At 45.0% G+C, this 20066-nt stretch overlaps 1 protein-coding gene across 1 annotated transcript in view; it reads right to left on the minus strand.

The window, feature by feature from the left end:
• ADCY2 (adenylate cyclase 2) overlaps positions 1–16669 on the minus strand; it is a 269135-nt gene extending 252466 nt beyond the window's left edge. Inside the window, exons 1-2 of the mRNA XM_038770480.1 lie at positions 16364–16669; positions 1097–1294 (exon numbers count right to left, since the gene is read on the minus strand). Coding sequence (XP_038626408.1) covers positions 1097–1294; positions 16364–16669 — 504 coding nt within the window. The remainder of the gene's footprint in view (positions 1–1096; positions 1295–16363) is intronic.
• Positions 16670–20066: the final 3397 nt, after the last annotated feature.

Consider the following 20066-nt stretch of genomic DNA (forward strand, 5'->3'; position numbering starts at 1 on the left):
TGTGAGCCCGTTGTTGGGTAGGGACTGTCTCCATATGATGCCGACTTGTAATTCACAAGTGCTTTGTACAGTGCTGTGCACAGGAAGCGCTCAATAAATATGATTGAATGAATGAATATTTCTGGAACTAAGTCACCCTCAACAAGGTGGTAGAGGATGGGACTAGATTTCTCAAGAATCCCTGCATCATCTTAATTCTATGTTAATTAAATTTCCTCAACTAAAAGGACTTTTTTTGTCTCAGAGACAAAGGAGCAGGGAGTGTCCAGGTGGGATTCTGACCACATCTCTCACCCTCATTACCCAGCAGAAAGAATCTGTTGAAGTAAAAATAGTTCACTTCTCTGCTAAAATTAAATGTAAAGAAAAATTAAGAAGGAATCCAAATGACTACAAACTGGCCTTCACTGACACACTACTTCATATTGTATGACAAGCAAGACCATATACAAAATGTATTTTACCTTGTAAATTTAACTGAAGAAGCAACATTTTGCGTCATCTTAGACCTCTGCAATAAAAAATAGGACTTCTGCATAGTGTCTACCATCAATGTCATCCATGTATTGACCACAAAGATTGAAGACAAGATTAAGACTGCGCTTCTAAAACTACTGTTACAAGATGGTAATTGTTTAATTTGCTCAGATAAAAAGTGATTTTCAACTACATTTTAACCAGAATATCATCCCAATTCCCTAATTTATAAATGTTTCCTGAATAAGTATTTTCTGTTAAAAAAAATACATGGTTTATTTAGGCACCTTGAGATTTCTCTTAAATCATCTAGATAATTTCACAGAATCACTGAACTGGAACTATGAGCTATCATCCGGTCCAGTCTTCCAAACTCTAGGCAAATGAGATCATAAATCATCCAGGAGAGAGAGAATTAGACAGTGAACTTGTTCTCAAGCCTCCTACACCTTTAATCCCCAAGGAAATTTTTGATAAGCAACTGACATCTACTTACTAATGTGTATGGAAAAGCCTTACTCCAAGATAATCAGGTTCTTTGTCCGTAATATAGGCCTTAGGCTATAGTTGACAACCTTTTGTGAACCGAAGAATGAAGTGGTAAAAAAAATGTACTTACCTGGTCCCAAGGTGAGATGGTACTTCCAAAACACAAGAACAAATATCCCATGGCAACGAGACACACCCAGATGACCAAAGAGAAAACGCGAAGTAGCTTCTTAAACACAGATTCGATGCAGACGAGGACAAATATCGCCAAGAAAATTGCAAGGGCTGTTGGGACTGTTATTAAAAATGCCACATGATCTTCAATGTCCTAGGAACACAGAAATAAAAGGAGAAAGTTACAATGTGAAGCACTTGGGCTTAAAAACTTACCGTCATTAATCTAAGTCAAGAAACACTGCAGAGGAAAAACAAGAAACATTTCGTTTTAAATTGGGAATGTAATTATTCACAGAGTTAATGTTTAATATTAAAGAACCATCTATTTACTGGATATATAATGTAGGGGGATATTTTCATAATAAGAAAACAAAAATATGGCATATCCTCTGATAAATGGATTCAAAGATAAATGAGACTGTTAATCATAGCAAACCTAAAGCCAAACTCATTATCATGCCTGGATTTAAAGATGGCACAGGCAGGGGAAGACAAAAAAACAATGGCTTCCCTATGGCACTCCACTAGCACGATGAATTAATAATAATAATGATAATAACTATGGCATTTGTTAAGCTCTTACTAGGTGCCAGGCAGTGGTCTAAATGCTGGGTTGATACAAAACTAATCAGAGGCTGAGAGATCTGAGCAGCAGATATAATTCACCTCATTTAAAGTTGTATCTTTACCTGCCACTGCCACACTTAGTCTCCAATGTTTTTTGACTCTGGCTGACATTTCCCCGATAGACCCGTGAGACTACCATGACATCCCACCCAGTAGACTGAGAGCTGGAAAGAGGAACAGTTCCACGAGGAAATAGCTGTAGGTGGGCTGCTGAAGAAGAGGGGAATCCATCACCCCATGGGAGCATCAGCCCATGCCTCAACTCCTTGCAGCTGCCCCTCTCCAGAATCTGTCATGGCTCCGGCCTAATGCTCCCACTTCAACAATTTCATTCATTCTCAGATGGGAGAGTACAATGGAGTAAGTAGACATGATCCCTGACCTTAAGAAGGCCCCGACCCCAATCGGAAATCTGTCCTTTCTGGCGGTTTTGATCAGCTATGGTGTATTTTTGGTTTGGGCCTCTTTGGCTCATGAGGCGTGGCCGCCACTGACGTAGACGTGTGGTTGACGTTGGTGAAACTAACCAATGCCCTCGATGTATCTTCTGTAGATCTCGCAGTCATTTAGGAGACACCATTTTAAAATTTATAATGTCACTGATGACAGATTAAATCTTGGTCTGCCTCCATTAGACTGTAAATCTCAGGAAGAAGAAAACTAGATTTGTTATTCCATGAAAAGAGACATCAACCAAAGGAGCTTTCAAAACAGCTTCCCTAGAAAAGGCATTCACATAAGAAAAGAGTCCACATCTCAAGTGAGTCACTTTGGTAAAATCGAGCAGCAAAAGTTGCTTTGGAAGGTCCCAAAGTTACTTGTCCTAGCTAGAGGATGGTTTAAAATTAATCAGATATTCGCATAAAATCACTACTCCAATTGAATCCAATTTAAGTGCCATTACGATGCTTATGTTGTTTCCTCCATGTAGTGGCCACCTGTATTGACAGGTATCCAAATATTAGTATAATGATAATGATAATAATAATAATAATTGTATTTGTTAAGCACTTACTATGTGTCAAGCACTGTTCTAAGTGCTGGAAGACACAAGCTAATCAGGTTGGACACAGTCCGTGTACCACATGGGGCTCACAGTCTTGATTCCCATTTTATGAATGAGGTAACTGAGGCACAGGAGAAGTGAAGTGACTTGTCCAAGGTCACACAGCAGACAAGTGGTGGAGCTGGAATTAGAACCCACGTCTTTCTGCCTCCTGGGCCTGGGCTCTAATCACTAGGCCATGCTGCTTCCCAGGCTTTGTAGATGCTGGCCAATTCCAATGCACTTTTATGGACTGCTTGTGAATTCACAGATGGTTGGCAGCCCTACCTCGACACAGGACACGCTTGGTTTCCACACAGTTCAGAGGGGCAACAGAAAGAACAGCAAAAGTCCCCTGAAACCACCCAAGAACAGATGTACACTTCATGGACTACAGACTCCCTTCTCCCAGGAAACCTGGAGTTGGTGGTACTAACTTCCAAGGCACAGAGGCAACTTATTCTAGGGTAAGAAGCCTAAAACAGCAGCCAAATTGTAAAACATTTTCAAATTGGACAAATCATTCCCCCAGGCCATGACTCCAGAGTCAATCAATCATAGTTATTGAGTGCTTACTGTGTGCAGAGCACGGTATTAAATATTTGAGAGAGTACAATATAACAGAGTTGGTAGACAGATTTCCTGCCCACAATGAGTGTATAGTCTAGAGGGGGAGAGAAAAGAGATTTTAATATGTCTACTTTATCCCCCTGTGGCACACTGCAATCTGATCTCTTATATTAAAATACCTGAAATGAGTTAATCAAATTGCTGAGATGGTCCTTTTCATGATCTTGTGTACTGTCTAGTTTATTCAGCAATTTTCTATTCAACATTCCTTTCACCTTCCAAGTATATTTTCTGATAAAGCCGGATGCTCCTTAATTATGAAGATTTTAAAGTCACAGAGGCATTTAGGGCTTTTATTTTGTGGTAATTCTTTTATTTCAGGTGATGAATCACTGAGACCTTCCACAGTTCTCCTCACCAAGCTTCTTCAGCCTTTTCAATTGCAATCTCGTCTTTTCTAATCAATGGGTCTGATTTGGCCCTTCATTTTAATGGTTAAAGAATAGAGCGGGTGTGTGATACTAAATTATACTTTTGGGTAAATGGCATATTTTAATGAATTACCTCTATAAGAAGAGGGCTCAGTAGTTTCAATTTTGGGACATATTATGTTTCTACAGCTCTCTTTAGTACTTAGGCTCATAATGCCCCATTCTGTGCAGCAAAAGTAATTTGCCTTTAGCCTTTTTGTAGCAGACCAAAACTGGGCCACAAACATTTTGTCAACCTTGATCACACTCCAGCAGAACAATCCCAAGGAGCTTATTTTAAACAATCACTATTTAGAATGTCCTTATATGAACCCCATTTAAAGTTTTCTAAATGTAAATAGAAATTTGGAAATTCATATTCAACTGTAAAAGGCATTAGATTGCATCATCGTGCATGAGACAGACATGTTCAGGAAGACAGGTGATTGTATTAGAGTCCACAGATATTTTTGAAATTGTATTTTATGCCCATTTTGCTCGTCATTTCAGAAGCATTTCTCACATACAATCCTCTCTGGTGATAACTACAATCACTGAACTTTAATGACTTCAAAACAAGAGACTACGAAATACTATTTTTCCTAGGCATTCAGAGATATATATTTACTAGCCACCCAGTCTTCTTTACTACATCTTCCTGATTGTTCCTGGAGTCTCTCCTGGCCATTCTGACATATCCTGCTGCTTTATTTATGAAGGGCTTCACACATCACATAGCATTTACATGGTGCTACGTTAACACTAAATACTACAATATATATTGCTGAGTATTTAAAAAGACTACCTGGCCAAGAACCTAGCCTCCCAATTTAGTCCTTCCATTCCCCAAATAAAGTGGATTTGGCACCTTACTCATGCTCAAACTGTACACTTATTTTCAAGGACCTAGTAAAGATCCCATAGTAGATTAGGTAAGGTTAAGTCATTATCACTTTATGCACCAATTCTAAAGTTCCTCTGCAATTTCAGTGGCAGGGATTGTTTACCCTTTCAGAAGCCATCTGTAGTAAAAACGTAAGAATTTGGGATGCAGGGGACTAAAGCCAATCCAAAAGTGCTGGCAGTCAAGGTTTCCTTTTGAGTTGAAATAGTCGTATTTATTGCATGACTGTAAAGAGGATGTCTCAGAAAATTAAAATTAACAAGGACTATCATTAGAGCTGCATTTGCATTAGAGAAGCAGCGTGGCTCAGTGGAAAGAGCATGGGCTTTGGAGTCGGAGGTCATGGGTTCAAATCCCGGCTCCGCCAATTGTCAGCTGTGTGACTTTGGGCAAGTCACGTAACTTCTCTGGGCCTCAGTTACCTCATCTGTAGAATGGGGATTAAGACTGTGAGCCCCTCATGAGACAACCTGGTCACCTGGTATCCCCCCACCGCTTAGAACAGTGCTTCACACATAGTAAGCGCTTCACAAATGCCATCATCATCATCATTATTATTATTATTATTATTATCTGTATTTGGGGATGAAGATCTGTGTAAGGAAAGGGGAAACTTCAAGATCTCCCCTTCCTCCATCCTCCTGGCTCTGCCCCTGACTCTATCCAGGCTTTTTATACTGGTGTTTAGATACAGACAGATCTTCACCACAAAACAAGCAAAGAGATTTTGCTTTCCTTCCTAAGACAGACCTGTATTTCAGGAGTTATCAAAATGCCCACTAATTTATAGGAAACATTTATTTTTGGAGCAAGTTATCTTCAAATAGTCAACCATATTTCTTGAGCACTGTGTGCTGAGCATTGTACCAAGCACTTGGACGAGCATAATATTGTTGGGCAACATGAGTATTTACACTGACATCACTCTTGGAAATTGGCATTTCTAAGATTTCTCATGCTATGCCTTGCATGTCCTACTGTACGATCTCGGTAATTTAGCTTATAAATCATTGTGGATATTTGCATGTCGTTCAGGTCTGAAAATTCTGCACATGCCTTAAGTGTAAGCAGGCTTTTTCACTGAGCAATGCCCCTAGAGTCTCTATAAAACATGAAGGAAGGGAGCTCGGCATTTGGTCTGTATGTGAAAACAGAACCTGTATTCAGAAGCTAGCTGGTCTTTAAAGCGTGCTGAAATACATGTGTTATTTAACATTTCTAAGGTAACATACATTTTGTGAGGCACTTCACCATGGATTTTCTCATTCCTATTCAGGGCTTTATATTCTTACAGCTTCCCTTTGGAGTTGGATGATGCTAATTATTATAAATTTATTACAGCATGTGAGTGGGACCAAGACCAATATGTGACACATACTCCCTCCCACACTACACGCATATAAAGCCCGTACCTTTCTGCAATATTGCTTTTGCTACCTGTAAAGTCTAATGCCATTTCTACCTCTTAGCTTTGTGGGCTTCTAGAATCTGATCTGTCTTCTGTTACAATCTCTTAGATGACCTAGACGATGACGCCAATTTCTCGCCCTCATCCTGCCTCTGGAACGCCCTCCCTTATATCTGACAGATATGATGACATATCTGACATATCTGATAGACCTGACTTTCCCCACCTTCAAAGTCTTTTTGAGGGCACATCTCCTCCAGGAAGCCTTCCCTGATTAAGCCCTCATTTCCTCTTCTCCCCCTCCTTTCCGCATCCTTCTTGCACTTGGATTTTCTCTCTTTATGCATGCCTCCCTCAGTTCCAGAGATCTTATGAACATATCCATAATTTATTTATATTAACACGTGTCTCCCTGCCTAGATTGTGAGATCACTGTGGGCAGAGAACATGTCTACAAGCTCTGTTTTACTTTATTCTCCCAAGCACTTAGTACTGTGCTCTGTGCACAGTAATGCTCAATAAATTCAACTGACAGATCGATTGACCACAGCTAGGAAATGGCCAAATTTCTTTAGCAATTGCCAGTGTCTGGGCTTCCTGATGGCATCAATGCTTTGGTAGGCACACGGACCCCGTGTGGAGATGTTGCACCTTTTACACTTTTCTTAGCTAATGTACAGTGCTTGGCAAATAGGTGCTTAGTAAAAACCATTATTATCATTATTGCTACAGCATGGAGTTAATGCAAGATTTCTGAAAAACACAGTACTCTCATTATAGAATGACATGTAGTTTGGAAATTCCATTATATTTCAACACTCTTTCCATTATTTCAGCTGGGCCCCACATCTTAATGGTATTTGTTAAGCACGTATCATATGCCAAGCACTGGGGTGCATACAGCAACAATAATAATAATAATGTTGGTATTTGTTAAGAGCTTACTGTGTGCAAAGCACTGTTCTAAGTGCTGGGGAGGATATGAGGTGATCAGGTTGTCCCACGTGGGGCTCACAGTATTAATCCCCATTTTACAGATGAGGGAACTGAGGCACAGAGAAGTTAAGTGGCTTGCCCAAGGTCACACAGCTGACAAGTGGCTGAGCGGGGATTTGAACCCATGAACTCTAACTCCCAAGCCCACGCTCTTTACACTGAGCCACGCCGCTTCTCCAGATAATCACGTTGGACACACTCCCCGCCTCTCATGGGGCTCACAGTGTAAGTAGGAGGGTGAACAGGTTTTGGATCCCCAATTTACAGATGAGAAAACAGATCAAGAGAAGTTAAGGGACTTGTCCAAATTTACACAGCAGGCAATAGACAGAACCAGGTTTAGAACCCAGCTCCTCCGACTCCCAGTCCTGTCCTCTTTCCACTAGGCCAGGCTGCTTCCCGCTGTAGTTGGCATGGTAAATTGTAATCCCTGAGGCATTAAGTCACATCTTTCAGTCACCAGTCTTTAAAGGCTCTGGCTAATATTCTAATAGTAATGATGAGAAAATGAAATTCTATTAAAAACTTCTGATAGTTCCGGCGCTTCTTCTTGATGATGGAAGTAACGTTGAAATACAATGGAATTTCCAAAATACACATCATTCTATAACGAGAGTACTGTGCTTTTCAGAAACCTTGCATTAAGGAAACTCTGCTGTAATAATGATGATAATAATGGTTTTTATTAAGCACTTATTGGCCAAGCATTGTTCTAAGAAGTGGGGTAGATTCAAGAGCCTCAGATTAGACACAGTTCCTGTCCAATGTGGCCCTTGAAATCTAAAATAGAAGGAGAAAGGTAGTTCAATCCCTATTTTCTGGATGAGGGAACAGGCCCAGGGAAGTTCAGTGACTGGCACAAAGAAAAAGCAGGCAGGTGGCAGAGCCAGGACTAGAACCCAAGTCTTTTATTCGTTCCACTAGGCCACACTGCCTGCCTAGACTGTTCCAATACTGCAGTCATTGCTACATGTACCCATGCACGCAAGGAAGCGGTTTCCATTAATGATGCCGTGTACTGAGCTCAAGTGGGCTGGCGAGGTCAGAAGAATATTCCCCAGTTTTCTAACTACTCTCTCCCCAAAATATGTACTGGGGAAGCAGCGTGGCTTAGTGGAAAGAGTATGGGTTTGGGAGTCAGAGGACGTGGGTTCTAATCCCGGCTCAGTCATTTGTCAGCTGTGTGACCTTGGGCAAGCCGCTTAACTTCTCTGTGCCTCAGTTACCTCATCTGTAAAATGGGGATGAAGCCTGTGAGCCCCAAGTGGGGCAAATTACCTTGTATTGACCCCAGGGCTTAAAACAGTGCTGGGAATATACTAAGCGCTTAACAAATATCATAAAAAAATACACTGGGCAGAATTTGGTGAGTTCTGTTGATAAAGAATCCTTTCATGTGAAAATAAATTCTAAGGTGACCCGCTCAACACAGTCAGGAGGGAATTTTGGAGGTGGTGAGGGTGATTTGACAATCCTTTTCACAGCCTGTTCAAAGCTGAAAGATGTGACAAGGATTGCTGAAGTAAGCTCACCCTCTCCAAAATTCCCTCCTGGCTATGAGGAGGGTGGCACCTCAGACTTTTTAGCGAATGTACACATCCTTAGTGGGATATGCAAAAAAGCAGTTAAAGTTCTCCAGGCCCACAGCAAGCAAAAGAAACCCTTGCTGTCCCTAAATCTTTTATATCTTGACTCACCGAGTCACATGTCAATCATTTGACTGATTTTTTTGTTCTGATCTTCAGAAGTTTACCATCTCTTCAGCTCAAGTTAGATTGTTCTCTCACCTCTAGTAAGGTGACTACTCAGTGTTTTTTTCTCTTTTCCTTCATAACACCCACAGGTCACTGGCAGCTTGTAATTTTTTTTCTGCTTCGTTATTTGCATTGCCTTTTGGAATGGCACGTGAAATAAAACCCACACACTTGCTCCTTGGAGACAGAGGGACAAAGGAATCTATCACAGGACCTGTGAGATCAGGCTCCTCCAAACGCTGCTTCAGTCGGTAGTAACCAAATGCTAGTACTGTCTGATGAACGCTCACTGGTTTATGAAAAAACTGTACTTCTCACTCGGGTTCCTTCCAACAAAGTGACCATTTTATAACTAGCATTAGTTTGTCATCTCAGCAAAGAAGCTAAAGAACCAGTGAGCCATGAAGTCTTGCCTACCAAACTAGGGTTGAAATATATTGGTAAAGGAAAATGTCCAACACCATTAATTGTTCATTCCCCACACAATAGACAAATTTGGTGTTTTAGTTCACTAATGGGAGGGAGTCCATTACTCCCTCCCTCCTCTCTCACCACTACTCTATCTCATTTTCTCTCTCCCTCACCTTTTCTCTCAGTTAGCTAAGGGTACTGTTTGTTTTCTGGTTTATAGTTTGGGTTTTGGGGATGGAGGGGGGGTTAATTGCAAATAAACCTGCTCAATTTCAATGCATTTCAGGGTGTTGCTAGTTCTAAAATTAGGTAGTCTCTTTTGTAATTTTCACTTTTTGAAGGAGGTACTACTCGACAAGCTTGGGCATGACTGGCAATTCCCACGTTTAGTCCCGACATCTGAGGACCGAGGGTCATCCATCATTTTTGACATGAATCCCCCAAACTTACCGTCACACTGCCAATCCTGCAGTGTCCCTGCCTGGGTAGTGTTTTCACTCCAATTTTTGTTACATTTTGAGAAAATCTGGTCTCTTTCACATGAAATATCAAAATACTTTGGAAGAACTGCCATTCATGAAGCAAACCATATAACATATAAACCGATTCTGTGTTTATATGTGGGGAGAGATTGCTAATGTTGAGGCCAATTCAAATTTTGTCTCACTTAACGTGCCCACTTCGGACTGTCTACTTCTAGAGTACAGTGCACTTTCAGAAATACCTAGTTGAAAGACCAGTGCTAGGCAAACAATGGATTTTCTTTTACAGGGTATCAGAAGTGTTCCCAACAGATCCATATTTCTTTTTTATTCTAAACTAAATTTTTTATATGAATAAATTATACAAAGTTGGGAAAAGTCTGTTGGGATTGATTTTAACTCAAATTTTAATTATTCAATCCCATAGACCACCAAGCAAGAAGAGGTCAATATGTAGTAAAAGAAAACCTTTTTCATCAAATGAAAAACTGCAATAAGGTAAGGGTATGGTAAGGTTATCTTCTACTAGGCTAATATACACTACAGGTCACTGAATATGAAGGAATCCATAAACGCAAAACAATACAACAGCCATGAATATTCTAGAACACCTTTTTCGGATCAGATATTCTGAAAGCATACATACATGCACATGCATGTACACATACACAAACACACAGACTCACTCAAAAGAATGGCTAAACCTTTTCTTCTACTGGGACCTGGTGAATATAGAAATCAGGCATATTTGATGAAAGCAGGGAATTAGATCTTAGATCTCTTAGCTCTAAAACAATATCTGAGCCAGATTATTCTAGTAAGAACATGTTAAGTGGAAATCTTGGCAACATCCCAAAGGAAATGTTTCAGTATCCTGAGTTGGATGTCTCCAAAAGGCAACTTTTCATCCAATTTTACAAATGAAATCATCTCACTAAATTTTAATGAAAAATTGTTCTCCTTGCTGGATCATCCCTTTGTGTTTCTCCCTCATCTGTTCAGAGGCAGAACCTTAGCTTTTTTCCCTTCCTTCAGTATATCTGATTATTGTGTGATTCCACAAATTGATGAAGCCCCTTTCCCATGCCTCTGAAAACTGTCATCTAAACTAACACTTTAAAGTAACTGGCCCTGGAAGAACAACTGAACTATGAAAGTTGATATTGTAAAGTGATTTAACACGTGTGCAACAGCACATAATAAGTTTGCTTTGTCTTTTGAGAATAGAATTTTAGGGATATTGAAACAGCCCTCACAAAAGGATAAGAAAGAAGAGGTGAACAACCCATAAACCATTCTTGAGAGCTTCTTTAAAAGCTCTTCCTGCTAAGGGCTGTTAAGGAAATCCCCAAAACCACTGGTTTGGGGGCCACTGGTGCCAAGTCACTCTGCTCTTTGTCCAATATTGTTCCTCTCTTTAACTGGAGTAACCAGGTGGATTTGAATGGTTGATAGATACTGAATGAACTAAGAGAACATCAATAGGAGGAAGCAGGAGTTGTTAATTGCAAATTCTAAAGAAGAAAAAGGATCTCAATGCCAGCAGTAGCCATCTTGGGGAATGGTAAGCCAGACAACCACACAACACCCAATGTGAGAGAAAATGGCCCTAATACCGAACCCCAGATGAAAAAAAAGGATTTCTTTGTCCAATTACTTTTTGACATTGGATTTCTTTATCCAAATGGTTAAAAACTTTGCCTTCTGAAACTCACGGACAGGGCAGAGTAAAATTGAAACCAAAAATGTCCAATTGGTTCAGAGGTCACCAAATTAAATCTCTAGGAAGCCTCGGATGCTTTTGTATGGTGTATCCCAACAACCAATGGTACTGATTAAAAATCAATGTGTAGAGCACTGGAAGACATGTACAATAAAAGTGAAAAACATGCTACCTAGCCTCTAGGAGTTTACAATCTAACAGGAGAGATGGAAAAGCATAAATGATTTACAACTCCAAGATCACCACTGATACCATCAAGCCATAGAGAAATCATTGTAGATTCAGGGAAGAGCCAAAGAAAACAAACAAACAAACAAAAAAACAACCCTATTGAGAGGAACCCAGTGTGAGAAAAGAATGAAACAGCCTGGTCAAACAATATGGTGGGAGGTACCATTTTATAAATATTTGAAAAGTGCACAATAACTAAGTTCAGTAATATAAAAGAGTGATTTTTTTTCATAGTAATGAGAAGTATGATTCATATAATATAGAATGAAACTGAGAAAAGATAAATTTAAGTCAGCTAGTACAAAAAAATTTGAATGAGACCTATGAAGAATGACTAAAAAAACTGAAATTGTTTCACCTCGGGTAGGAAAGATTGTGGAGTGACTTTAAAATTGTCATAGAAGGATAGAGAATGAAATAACACTGCAGTGATTTCAGAAACACAACAGATGTTACATGCTAAGAAATGAACTAGCAAGGATGTCTGAATTCTCTTTCTGGAAGTTGTAAAGACCAGAATAGAGAGACAGTACCCTTCTGGTTTCCAAGGCATTGCTTGTCCTCCACAGGAGATTGAGTAAGTGTCTCTTAATTACTTTCCAGGTGCATGATTAGCAGAACCTAGCACCATATCTTAACCAAAATGTCATGATGAGGGCTAATGACTAGTACTGCAATTAAAGAAAAGGAAAATAACAGAGCTAGTTCTCTCCCGCACATACGATAGGCACTGAGGGTCTGTTGGGTCTCAGGCTTCTGGATTTCATGTGGGGTTTGTGTACTGGCTTGCTATGATTCCAGGTCCCGCATTCTCCAGTTTCCAGGTTGCTTCCTGACTGGGCTTTATCGGGAGGAGATTTAGCCATATTTGCACAAAGCATCCAGGGTCATGGTGTAACATTTTCTCCAATATATTCATTTCGATTACTACCAGGTGCAAGAACCACCACACAATCCGAGGAAACTAAATTTTCCTTGATTAGGAATCCAAGTAGCACCACCTCTCATGGGACAGCAAGCGTAATCTCTGCATCACTCTAAGACAATGCTATCCACAGTCAAGATATCTAGATGACAAAACGAAATGAGACTATTCAAAATGGACTATGTAAAGGATGTTGGAGGGATTTCAAAAAACTGGTGCACCCACATCTGGAGTTTCTGATCCAATGCCTTGTTACTGCTCCCCAGAGGGGACACCAGAAAGGGTAAGCAGAGAATCAGCCTGGAGAGTGTGATATGAGAGATAAGAATGGGGTGGACTGGATTTTTCTCTAGCTTGGCAGGTACGGGTCAAGGAGAGAAGCCGATGACACAGCTGAGACAGATCCTTAGAAAGTGGCTCTCTTGACTAGTTCTCTGTCTTCTCCTTCCCCGCCATTTCACTGTGGCTTTTCCCTAAGCTTCCTCCCCACACCCAAGGTTTCTCCTCCTTCCATCCCCATCGGTGATCTCAAATGATGCTATTCCACCTACAACATTCTGAACAGTGAATACAAAAAGAATCAAAAATGCGAAATGAGAATTTTACTGTCTACTATAGATTTTATGATTGAATTTTATCCAGTCTGCGCAATTCAGATACTGCACTTTTTTTTTTCCTTAAAACTATTGACAACTGCTTTTGGGACTGAGAAGCACAAGAAATAACAGGTAACTCGAGGGGATCTTTCCTCTCAAAATTACAGAGTGCTTATCTAGAAACTTCAGTTTCCCAAACTTCAGATTTTTTTTAGGTGGTAAGTGGTACCCAGGGCATCAAACTTCATAAACGCTCTTCATTATCTAGTTGGTATAAAACAATACCCATTTATTTATGTGCAGAATTTCCCTCTGTGTGTGTGTTGGGGCGGGGCGGGGGGGGGGGTGTTCCTAAGGAGATTGTGTCAAAGGTTCTTCCAAGTCAAGCTTTTAGGGATTCTAAGTGTGGAAAGTAAATACAGCTAATCTGCCAACAGAGAAGAAACAGGAGGCAATGAATTGGTAATGGAAGCCCAATCGCTATAATCTACATATTTGTCTAAAGTGTTTATTCTTCCACCCAGTCAGACAATGTTTTCTAGTACAGATGGATGGAGAGTTCCCACCCTGAATCAAGATGTGCTTGGCATCTTCCTAACTGGAAGAACTCCTGTCTTTTAGACTCTACCTACTTCTTCACTTCAACCCACTCCTGGCCAGGAGCCCATTTCTGGAGAGATCTCATTTGATTAGCTCTTCCCGCATTTGCCACTGTCACAGCAATGACAGCAGATCAGCTCTTTCCATAGGCCACGTCCATCCCCAGGACTACTCTGCCCCACTGACTGTTCGCAGCCCCCAAGCTCTGCAGGCCATTGGCCGGGGCAGATGGGCACTACTGAGGCTACCAAAATGATGGGACTGAAGTCAAATGTTGTGAGGGATGGAAATGCAGGGCAGACACGAGACCAGTGTGGGAGTAAGTGAATGAGAGAGTGTGTGAGATGAGGTGAGGAAGAGATGGATCTTGTTGAGATGAGCGAGCGGCAAGGGGGAAAATGAGGAAGAAAGGATAGAGACAATAGGAGGAGAGTAATTAAGATCATTATTGGCCAAAGCAGTTCTCTGTGTTCTGAGAAAATTAGTACAGTACATTTGCCCTAAGGGGCAGTCTGCCTGGACACAACTATGCATTGGTTCCAACAAGGCACCTATAGGTCTGTCTGGTGTCCCCTCTCTCTCCTGCCGGAGGGCACTTACTTTCGCCCGACAACCTCCTCCCAAAGGGAGAGAAGAGAATAATCCACAAAAATAGGAGGAAATCAGCAAAAGGAGAGGAGCAAATTAAACCAGTTGGGAAAGAAACAAGATAGAAAGTCTCGCCACCCAAACAGACCAGTAAAAGTGTCAAACATGAGTGGAGAAATAGAAATGATATATAGGCAAAGCAAGAGAGGAAGACAAGAGGGAGTAGCAGGGAAGGGGGAAAAAAAAGAAAGGAGGGAAAGGAATAACGGTGGGGAAAGCCAGAAGGAAGCAGCGGCTCAGAAAGAATGTACTCTTACCGTATGAAAGAAGGGGGAGAAATAAGCACAATAATAGGGAAAGAAGCAACATCCCAAACGAACGAAAAGATTGAAAAAAGGGAAAGTAGCAAGTAGAAAACCGCAAGGATGTGGAGAGTGAAATGAAGGCGTCAGTAGTAAAGGGCGGGGGAGAATTAACGGTAATAATGATAATAATAATAATAACGATGGTATTTGTTAAACGCTTTCTGCTCTAAGAAGATGACGAGGAGGGGGAGAGGAGGAGGAGAAAAGTTGGTTACTGAAAGAAAGCCAAAAGAAAGAAATCGCGGCAGGAGGACTCGAGAGCGCAGAGCAAAGGCAGAACAGGGAGAAGGAAAAAACAGCCACGACCCAGAACGGCTCAAGCGAAGCAGGGAGTCTGAGACTTCAACCGGACACGGTCCGTGGGAAGTTGAAGCCCTGCCCTGGCTAGTCCAGAGGGGCACGGCTTGGAGGGTGACAACCAGGTGCGGGGGGAAAACTCTCTGTGTCCTGCCTGTCCGCCCAGGGAAAGCCAACCAACTTTCCCTGGGTCCAAAACCGCCGGCAAACTTTCTCTCCCTGCAGGGTCTGCGGGGCTGGGGAGGAGGATGGGGTGGATAGACACTTGGCAGGGGAAAGGAAGGGGAGAGTTAGAGAAGGGGAAAAGGGGAGAGTTAGGGGAGGGGAAGGGGAGAGTTAGAGGAGAGGAAGGGAAGAGGAAGGGGAGAGTTAGGAGACGAAAGGGCAAGTTACTGGTGAGGAAGGGGAGAGTTGGAAGAGAGGGAAAGGAGAGTTAGAGAAGGGGAAAAGGGGAGAGTTAGAGGAGGGGAAGGGGAGAGTTAGAGGAGAGGAAGGAGAGGGGAAGGGGAGAGTTGGCCGAGAGGGAGGGAGATTTAGAGAAGGGGAAGGGAAGAGTCAGAGGAGAGGAAGGAGAGAGGAAGGGGAGAGTTGGCAGAGAGGAAGGGGAGAATTAGAGGAGAGGAAGGGGAGAGTTAGAGGAGAGGAAGGGAGGTGGAGGAGAGGAAGGGGAGAGTTAGAGGAGAGGAAAGGAAGAGGAAGGGGAGAGTTAGAAGAGAGAGGAAAGGAAGAGGAAGGGGAGAGTTAGAAGAGAGAGGAAAGGAAGAGGAAGGGGAGAGTTAGAGGAGAGGAAAGGAAGAGGAAGGGGAGAGTTAGTGGGAGGGGAGAGTTAGTGGAACGGGAGGGGAGAGTTAGAGGAGAGGAGGGGAAGTGCAAGGAGAGAGTTAGGGGAGAGGAAAGGAAGAGGAAGGGGGAGAGGTAGAGGAAAGGAAGAGGAAGGGGAGAGTTAGAGGAGAGGAAGGGGAGACAGTTAGCGGGACGGGAAGGGAGAGTTGGCGGAGAGAAAGGGGAGAGTGAGAGGAGAGGACAGGGAAGGGGAAAGTTGGGGGAGAGGAAGGGGGGATGTGTCCGCGGCTCCTCCGGGAAGGGGCAGAGAGGGGGGCAGAGAGAGAGGGGGGCAGAGAGGGAGGCAGAGAGGGGGCCCGGGGTCCTCGGCGTCCGGGGAGGGGCTCGGAGCCGGCGGGCTCCCCGGGGGCCGGGGGGCCGGGGGGCCGGGGGGCCGGGCACTTACCAGCCCCAGGGCGAAGAAGACGGAGAGGAAGGCCAGGCAGGCGCCCATGATGATGAGCAGCAGGAAGACGATGAGCGGGTGCTGCTGGCTCATGCAGTAGTACGACTCGTACAGCCAGTCCCGGGACTTGGGCTGCCCGGCGGCCCCGGCCCCGGCCCCGGCCCCGGCCCCGGCCCCGCCGCGGGGGCAGCCGCCCCCGGGCCCCGCCAGCCCCGCCAGCCCCGGGACCCCCGCGTCCCCGGGGACCCCCGCCACCCCCGCCCGGTCCAGCAGGTAGCGGCGCCGCCTCATCGCCTCCTGCCACATGGGGCCCGGCCCGGCTCCGCTCGCCCTGCCCCAGGGGGCCCCTGGCCCCGCCCGGACCCCCGCCCGCCCCGCGACGGGCACCGGGCGACGGGCACCGGGCAGCGGGCAGCGGGCACCGGGCAGCGGGCAGCGGGAGCACAGCCGCAGAGCCGGCCGGGCGGGCGGGCGGGCGGACGCGGGGGGCGGAGGACGGAGACGAAGGAGGAGGAGGAGCGGATGAGGAGCAGGAGGAGCAGATGAGGAGGAGGAAGAAGAGGAGGAGGGGGGGAGCCGGGGCGGGGGGCGGCTGCCAGCCCGAGGGCACGAGGCGGCTCCCCCGCGGGCGGACACGGGCAGGCTCCCGCCGCCCCCAGCCCCGCCCCGACCCGCCCCGGGGGGACGGGCCCGCCGCGGGGGAGGGCGCTACGGAGGGGAGAGGGGGCTGGGGGGGAGAGGGGGCTACGGAGGGGAGAGGGGGCTGGGGGGGGAGAGGGGGCTAGGGAGAGGAAGGAGCTGGGCAAGGGACTAGGGAGGGGGCTGGGGACGGAGCTGGGGAGGGGAGGGGGGCTGGGGGAGGAGGGGGCTGGGGAGGGGAGGAAGGTGCTTGGGAGGGGGGGTGGGGGGGAGGAAGGTGCTTGGGAGGGGCCTGGGGGGAGGAGGGGGCTGGAGAGGGCATCAGCCCGGGCTGAGCCCTCCCCGCGGACCGTTGGGCCGGGCCCAGTCGGGCCGGCGGCCGGACCGTCTGTCTTTAGGGAAAGGGGCGCCGTTCTCTCCAAGCGCTTAGGCCGGGGCTCCGCACCCACAACCGCCCCATAAATAGGATCGAACGAAGGCACAACCGCCCCATAAATAGGATCGAATGAAGGCCGGCCGGAGGTGGGCCCCCTCCCTCCCCCTGCCCCCTGCCATCCCCCCCATCCCCCCGGCCCACACCTCTGCAGGGCCGTGGAGAAGCCGACTGTGCCATCCACACCAATCCTTTACTCTTTCAGCGCTCGGTTCGCCGACTGTCTGTTAGCCCTCTCGGCCCCCTCTCCCCTAAGCCGAAGGACCCCCGGCCCCTCCATCATCATCATCATCATCCTCATCACCATCACGGTCTCTGTTAAGCGCTCACTCTGTGCCAGGCACTGCTCTGAGCGCTGGGGTGTATCCAGGCACATCTATCCCGGACTCACAAACGGGACCCTTGGCCGGTGGCTTCCTTCCCCTCCTTTATTCTAATTTCTTTCCTTCCAAAGACTCTGGTCTTTTGGGCGCTACCCAAAATTCACACCTTTCCACTGGGCACCACCAGGTACAGATCTGCAACTGAAAACAGCTCCCTGCCTCCGTCTAGTAAGGTGTTGATTTGGGAAAATCCCTCGACACCCTTCCCAGACTCCCCCCCCCCCCCCCCCCCCCCCCCCCCGCCTTTCGGGCTGATTGTCGGCTACAGATTCTCTTTTTTTGGCTAGTGTTTATTAGAGAGAAAGAGAGAGAGAGACAGAGAGAGAGTGTGTGTGTGTGTGTGTGTGTCTATGTCTGCTGGGGGGACTCTGGTCTCTCCACACTCAGTTACTCCCCCTCTCAGGACTTTTTGCTGTCCAAATCTGAAGCTCCTGCTGTCCAAATCTTCCACCTGAAAGAGTTCTGCCGGTCTGGTCATGCATGCACGAATAGTACCTTCACCCCTCCATTCAAATACCTCTATCATCCCCACCACCGACCCCTGCAAGCGCTTAGTACAGTGCTCTGCGCACAGGAGGCGCTCAATAAATACGATCGGATGAATGAACGAATGCCAACTCCTATCCCATCCACTCCCCCTAGGGAGGAAGGAAAAGGATTTTCACCATTCTCTGAAAATCTCCTGTCCCATCCACACCTGGAAGAAAAGTGAAAAAGGAAATCCTTCACGAATCTAGTTTAGGGGATAGGGAATGGATGAGTTGAGTCCATTGATGGGTAGGGATTGTCTCTATTTTTGCTGAAGCGTACTTTCCAAGCGCTTAGGCCAGTGCTCCGCACACAGTAAGCGCTCAATAAATACAGTTGAATGAATGAAGAGTCAGAAAACGTAGACATTCTTTCGCTCATCTGCCCTTCCTGGTGGGATTGCAGTACCCCTGTACAATTAGCATCCTGATGAAAGAGAAGAGAACAGATTGACTTCAATCCCGTCTTCGGCATTCTCATCAAATATACACATGAAAGGGAAGTCAAGAGGCTCTCTGGAAAAGAGGAAACTCTGAAACTGAGACATAGATTCTTTAGTGGCTTTGGCATAGCTTATTGGGTAGTGCACTGCAAAGCCGTGCCGGAATATGTTGGAACCACTTATCCCAGAAACTATTCTCTACACCATCTATTCTGGAGTGACTGACTGCATGATCTGTGCAAGGGGCACTGTCGAATTTCTGTTGCTAAAATTTGAGCCTGCTCTTTTGACTATCCTTTATTGCCAAAATAGAATTTTACGTGGACCGCTTGCTCTGATATCTTCCTTTCGGTGGTTGTTCCTTGCAGTTATGTTCCTTTGTTCATGAACTTATTTATGCCGGCCACCCAAGGAAAAAGTAGAGACCTAAAACACAGGTAAATTGTGCACGCTCGCTGATGGTTTCTTCCCCTCCCCAGTCTAATCAAATGGGCTTCAAAACAAAGTAGAAATGCATTTCAAGCTTGTTTTGTGAAACAAAACAAAAAGATCAGGAAGGAAAACATAGAAAATAGGAAATCAACGTTTGAGGGTGGATTGAAGCTCGGGGACTAAAATTCATTCAGTCGTATTTACTGAGTGCTTACTGAGTGCAGAGCACTGGACTAAGCGCTTGGGAAGTACAAATCGGCAACATATAGAGACGGTCCCTACCCAACGATGGGCTCACAGTCTAGAATGATGTCATCTGGTCCATGGCTCTGCTCATTCTCCCAAGTACACTGCAACACAGGTGTGTCAGAGACGTGAAAAAGACTGACGTCGTATTCCTGACTGGTGAAACCGTAACACCAATACAAGAGACGATTCATTTACTGTGACACAGGTAGGGGAAAAGCCAAAGAAGAGTGAGAGCTAGAACTTCTGCCTTGCCTCTAAAACAGTACAGGGCAGTGCCACCTCCACACAATCTTGAATACACTGTGTGGTCATCACTGAACCGAATACAACGCACCGACAAGCAAACCTCATCGTTTAATACCCCGGCATCCCAACTCAAGACCTTTGCTTACACAATAGAGGCTTGTAATTTATATTTTAAAGCAGCTTTGGGTTTCTTTTTTAACTAGGAACAAAGTTACTACGTTCACAGAATCACTATGGTGGATAAACTATCCTTTGGTTTTTTGAGCAGGTGAAAAAGGGAACTATATTAGTAAATAGAAATGGATCGCTGTCAAAACAAGCATATTGAACTTTAGCTAGAGTATTTTTGTC

The sequence above is a fragment of the Tachyglossus aculeatus genome, chromosome X3, assembly GCF_015852505.1.
Source record: "Tachyglossus aculeatus isolate mTacAcu1 chromosome X3, mTacAcu1.pri, whole genome shotgun sequence".
Classification (NCBI taxonomy): Eukaryota; Metazoa; Chordata; class Mammalia; order Monotremata; family Tachyglossidae; genus Tachyglossus; species Tachyglossus aculeatus.